The sequence below is a fragment of the Alligator sinensis genome, unplaced genomic scaffold (genome assembly GCF_000455745.1).
Source record: "Alligator sinensis unplaced genomic scaffold, ASM45574v1 scaffold1155_1, whole genome shotgun sequence".
NCBI classification, from domain to species: Eukaryota; Metazoa; Chordata; order Crocodylia; family Alligatoridae; genus Alligator; species Alligator sinensis.
Genome location: NW_005842861.1, coordinates 236,402 through 242,739, shown reverse-complemented (window position 1 = coordinate 242,739; position 6,338 = coordinate 236,402). Strand labels below are relative to the sequence as shown.

Sequence of the window (6,338 nt, the reverse complement as noted above, 5' to 3'; positions counted from 1 at the left end):
GAGCTGGGGGCCAGAGTGGGGCCAGCCTCAGCTGCTCTGGAGGAGACAAAGCCCCCGGGAGCCCTGCACCTGCTCCACCCCGAATCATCATTGTTCATAATAATAATAATGATTATAATAACACTGATGCTGCTGAAGCAGGCCCTGCACAGCTGGGACGGGGCAAGGGACAAGGCCGTGGCTCATTTGGGGGGGTGCGGGGAGAGGGTGGTGACTCCTGCTGCTGTACAAGTCCTGGGAGTCCAAGGTGGGCAGGGCAGACTGCTGCTGCAGGCTGGGGATGGGGCTGCACCAGGCTCTTCCAGATGGAGGAGCTGGGCTGTGCTCACAGCAGGCGGCAGTGGCCCTGGGAAGGGGGGTTGGGTGGGCTATGGTGAATTCTGGGGTGGCTGCAGCCCCCCCCCCATAGCCCCCTCCCAGCAATGCCACCATCCACCACAGCCCAGACTGCCTCCCCCCCAGTGAGAAGAGTCTGGTATAGCCCCGGCCCCAGCCCCCAGTGGCAGGTTGCCCTGCCCCACGCAGATCCAGGGGCACACAGAGATCCAGGGTGTGTGTAGCATCAAGAGCTGCACCCCACATACAAGCTGTTTACGGCTCAGTCCTGCACCCCATTGGCTCTGCCATTCCTGCCCCTCCCCTAGCCCCATTCCCTCTCCACCCCTGCTGCAGCCACCAGAAGCTCTCAGCTGGGCTGCCTTGTGGCCCTACTGCTTCCCCGCATTTGAGAGGCTGAGCCCTGTTAGCGCCCCCCCTTCCAGCGCCTATGGCAACAAGCTATACAATTAGGCCTCAAAAATGTGTATTAACTTTATAGCTGGTTGTTATTAAGCTTTAATTTGCATGTGTGACAGGGTCTCCCTTGTAGCTGAGAGCCCCATCAGCCAATAGGGCTCCCAGCTCCAGGGGTATATCATGCCCATCGTGAAACCTTCAGCCCTGGGGAAGATGGCAGCCATGATCCCCAAAGCTTGGCAGTGTGTGAAATTCCTGGGATCAGCCAGGACCAAGATTCCTGTACCTGCTGGGGCTGTGGGTCCCAGCTGCACCTCACATGAGGCTCAGCCAGGACTCGGAGCCTATCAGGTGCAGGGACTCTTGGTCCCAGCTGCACATGGCCCCCAAGACTGGGAGCCCCCTCAGCAAAAGGGTGCCTGCTTCTTGCTGATGCAAGGGAAGCCCAGGATCAGGCTCCCCCTACACTCACAATAAGGTACAATTGGATCTAATGTGCAGTCACACCTCCTGCTATGCACATGTGGTATGGCAGGAAGCACGATTGTGTGGATCACACATTGGATCCAATTGCCTCTTTACCTGTAGGTGTAGAGGCAGGTCTAAGGATTGCACAATTTACTCCTTAGAACCAAAAACAAAGAAGTACAAGAGTTATCGTTATTCTTTTTTTACACTTATTACTGAAGTAGCATGAAACGTATCTTTACTTCTGTGAAGAAGTGCAATATGTAGAACTTCACAAAATATCAAGGTGTAGATAATTTAATAGTAAGAGTTGCTGTGATGTTTTCTTATTAAAAAAAAAAAGCTACATAATATACAGGACTTATGTATATACCTTTGGCAGATGCTATAAATTCACATTGAATGGAGGTAGGGAGGGAGTGGGGGATGAATATTACTCTGTATGTACGCAGTCAGTTTATGAAATTCCAATAATTCTGGGCATTTTTGTCTCATCGTATTTTATTAGTACAAATACAGAAAATTTATAAAATGTGTGACTTCCTTGCATTTCCTTTGTCCTGGGTCTCCTGCCCTGGACTGACTCATGAATGGATTCAGGAGGTTTGCAGAAGTACAGATGCACCCCTCTTCAGCTGCTGCCACTGCTGTTCCCAGCTGATATGTACAGGGGGAACCCCCAGGGCTACTTCTGCCCTGCTTTAGCCACAGGCTGCAGCTGTGTGGGGTGCCAGGTTTAGCAGGAGACAGCCGCATCTCTGTACAGGTTCCTCCTTTCAGCACCTGCCCCCTGCCCATCTGTCCCCCAAAGGTGTCCCCCACTGACTGGGAGAAGGTGCTGGAAGATTGAAGCTGCACACCACCACCTCTGTTGCCAGCTGACACAGGCACAGGCAGAGTCCCAGAGCTACTTCTGACCTGTTCTGGCCACAGCGGCAGGCTGTGTGGTAATCTGGGCGCAGCTAGGGACAGCAACAGTGGCTTGCAACTTGCTCCTTCCAGTTCCTGTTCCTGACCAGTTGGTGGGTAAGGGGAGTCTGTAGAGAGCAGGGGCTGGAAGGACAAAACTGCAGCTGTCACTGTCCCAGAATGAATCCAGCCCCCCTGCACAACTGGAGTCGAGCAGGAGTAGCTCCATGCCCTCTACCCCTTAGCCAGCTGGGGACAGCAACAGTGGGTGTCAGGGCATTGGTGGTTAGATGCATGCTTCCTGCCTGGTTCCCTGATGTACTCCACCAACCTGGAAGCTCTGGCTACACCTTGCCCCTGTCCCCCCATAGTCAGAGTGGGTGCACCATACCCCACCTTTAGTAAATCCTGGATCTGCCCATGATCAGCTGTCATGTAACTTGAGATAACCTGATGCTAATATATATTGCAATACTTACTAGTAGACTTAAGGGTGCCTGGAGCTGCCAAATTATTAGGTCACTCAGCCATATGCTGTTCCTCTGGTCATGTTCCAGATGTCAGCTCTGTTCAACTGGACAAACCCTTTTTTGTTCAGTTACTGCTCTTCACGAGTAGTAAAGCTGAGATTGTGACTGCTTTGCAAAAAATCAGTATCTTTAGCCTGTTGAGTCAGACCTGCTTACTTCACTGAAGTGAGAAATACACAAGTAAATCAGTGTAAAATAAATGGTTCTTCATCTCAAACTTATATGCTACTTACAACTGTCAAATTGACACAGTAACACTTCCAAAAAGGATGACCATTGAGATTCTATCAGAGTTTAGTATATGTTCATATAGATGGGGGTGTGGGTTTGTGCACATGAATATATGTATTTACGTATAAAAATTTTGGATGCTATCCCAGTAGGAAGCTCCAAAGCAGTAACAGTAGGATTCATTTAACAGCCTAGCAAAAGAAGCAAAGCATTGAGGGTCACATTCAAGAATGCCTTTAATTGATGATGTCATGTGGCAATTACAGTGATTTATAAAGACCTGATTAAAATTTTGACCTGGAAATGTCACTGCTCTGTCAGTAGGTTAGAGATGATGGAAGACATATTTTCTACTTTACTTTTGGTGTATTTTGCTTATTAATCAAAGCCTACTCTTCTTTTCTTCATATAATTTATTCCATTATACATTGCAGTTCTTCAGTTTTTTAAGACAGTATCATTAGTTGTCAACTGCAAGTTATAGATCATTGATCCATAAATATATATTACTTTGCCATTACTGAAGGTGCAGCTCTTCTTTTTTTCTTGAATAATAATTTTTAAATATATAAATGTTATTAGTATGTACTTACATATTAATGAATAAACTACTACATTTTCGAGGCCAGAAAGGTTGGTAGTCTCTGCCATTGAATTTCATTCTATAATTCCTGTATTGAGCCCAATAACTTGTGGCTAAACTGCAGTATATGAATGACATCTCATCTTTATTTGAATTTCTGTATTGTTGTCTAACACGTTCTCCTTTGTTAATGATTTCTGATAATGCCATATCTGCTTTCTGAATGTTCTAAAACCTGTGAAATTGCTGACAACTGTATGTGATACATTTCCAAGCATATTTTGCAGTGTGAAGTGGACCCAATGATTAAGCTGTTGAGAATAATTTATGTTATCTTAATTAATCTGTATTAATTTTCTCAGTTACAAATAACAAATTACATATACTGATGATTTTCACTGTAAGGGCATTGATTTAATGGAACATGTGGTCATTTGGTATTGGGAGCACAGCCATAGTATCACATCCACTGTTTTGTTTCTCTTTTTCAGTCATCAGGCACCAGTATTACAGTGGATATTGCTGTCATGGGAGAAGCGCATGGGCTCATTACAGACCTGTTGGCAGATCCCTCATTGCCACCCAATGTGTGTACTTCCCTGAGAACAGTGAGCAATCTGCTTAATACACAGTTAACATTCCAGGCTATTCATAAGCCAAGAGTCAACCCTTTGGTGTCATTCAGTGAGAACTATACTTGCTCTGACTCAGAAGAATGTCCAGAAAAAGGAGAAAAACTGGCTATACCCAAGGTATGTACTTCTCTGTGTTGGCTGTCAAAGTCATTGTATTCTGATTACTAAAATTTGACTCCATCAACTCCACCTTATGGAATCACAGAAAAGTAGGGATGGAAGGGACCTCACAAGGTCATCTAGTCCATTCTCCTTCTCAAGGCAGGATCATCCTGAACTAAACCATCTCACGCAAGTTGGTTGAACCTGCTCTTGAAAATTTACAAGGATAGAGAAACTCCACAATTTCTATAGGTAGCCTGGTCCAATGCTCGACCACCCTCATAATTGGAAGGTTCCTCCTAACTTCCAACCCAAATTTCTTCCACTTCAGCCTCAGGCCATTGTTCCTAGTCCTGTTCCTTATGACCACAGAGAAAAGCCTATTTCCTTCCTGTTATCAAATTCCCCCTTGGCCTTCTCTTCTTCACGCTAAATAACCCTAGCTCTTTTAGCCTTTCCTCATAAGTTTTGCTTCCCAGATCACTAATCTTTTTTGTTGCTCCACACTGCATCCTTTCCAATCTGTCCATATCCCTGAGGTGTGGGGCCCAAAACGACACAGTACTCCAAGTGAGGCCTCACCTGTGCTAAATAGAGCAGAAGAATTACTTCCCTTGATTTATAAGTGATTCTTCTGTTAATATGACCTAGTATGTTGTTGGCTTTTTTTTTCAGCAAGAGCACACTGTTGGCTCATATTCAACTTACAACTCAACTGTAGCCCCCAGTCCATCTCTGCAGTATTGCAGCCTAGCCAGTCATTCATAAGTCTGTATTTGTACATGCGATTATTCTGTCCCAGTTGCAGGACTTTGCACTTGTTCTTGATGAATCTCATCTGGTTGACTGCAGACTGTTTCTTCAGTCTATCCAAGTCATTCTGGATCCTAGCCCTACCCTACAGAGTATCTGCAACTAGCCTGTACTCAATCCAATTGTCTAAATCATTAATGAAGACCTTAAACAACATCAGACCCGGACAGATCCATGGGGAACCGCACTTGAGACTTCCTTCCAACTAGATATTGAGCCATTGAGCCACCTGGCTAGACAAAAATAGACCACCATAAGCTTTGGATCAAGGCTTCTGTGACCCATTTGTCCACCTGAAAAAAATTCGGTAATTACTGTGAGGTCCCTTCCATCCCTACTTTTCTGTGAAAAAAATACCATGCAAGTCAGTATTGCACACAGTATAGGCACCTATACATATGTAACAAGGCTGCTCCAGTGCACCATAATTACAGCATGTTGGAGCAGACTCAATTAACCAAGTCTGCTGGATCACGGTAATTACTGTGCTCCAGCAGATTCCAACGTGTATCAGTGTCCCCACACTGAAAAATGGAAATAATGGGAGATTTGGTAAAGATTGATTGGATGAGCTGTGTTTGAAAGCACAGCAAACAAAAGTAGAGGAAACTAACCAATGCAGTTTATTCCCTGCTTCTCCACCTGTTAACAAAAGTTAGCAGGTTAAAAATAAAACAAAAAAAACTCTCCAGTCACCCTGAAAATATTCGAAACTGCCCAGGTTGTCCATTCTAACTTCTAAACAATTTGTTAATTTCTCTGGTAAAACAAGAACATAAAACTTGCTAGTAGGAACTAATTGTGAAGCGCATTTTCTTGTACTTATCCTGTACAAATAATTTCTGCGGCCTGTGATTATAGAGGTGATTGATAATATTTTTTTTACGCTTGGACAGGACTCTGAGTGTGTTTCATTCACTTAACCAGAGCTTTAGAATTACTTTAATGGGAATAGAAAAAATCAATACAGAGTGGCAAGCATTGTGCTTTGGGGTACAGGCATTCACACAAACCAAATGGACCAGGCATAAAGCAGCAGTCTAATATGAATATTTAAATAGTTTAAAAAAAATAATAAAATGCACATGGATCAACTCCACTCTGTGAAACAGGTGGTGCTGATAGATTTGGTTAGTAAAAGTTTCTACCACTTCAGGTTGTATGACCTTGTACTCAGTACTTTGTAACTTTAACTATTTGAATTGATTATTTGTATGCCCAGGTTTGTGTCCAGCTAATTTTTAGTTGTTATTATTTTAATTAAAACAAAACTATATGCAAAACGGGGCAAGGGAAAAATTCTGGTAGCCCTTAATTTGAAAAATTCTGGTA

At 44.2% G+C, this 6,338-nt stretch overlaps 1 protein-coding gene across 5 annotated transcripts in view; it reads left to right on the top strand.

The window, feature by feature from the left end:
• The window catches only part of PDE3A (phosphodiesterase 3A), a 261,580-nt gene that overhangs the window by 198,787 nt on the left and 56,455 nt on the right, over positions 1–6,338 (top strand). For all 5 annotated transcript variants that reach the window (XM_025191809.1, XM_025191810.1, XM_014525673.2 and 2 more), the window contains one exon: positions 3,948–4,208. In XM_025191809.1, coding sequence (XP_025047594.1) covers positions 3,948–4,208 — 261 coding nt within the window. The remainder of the gene's footprint in view (positions 1–3,947; positions 4,209–6,338) is intronic.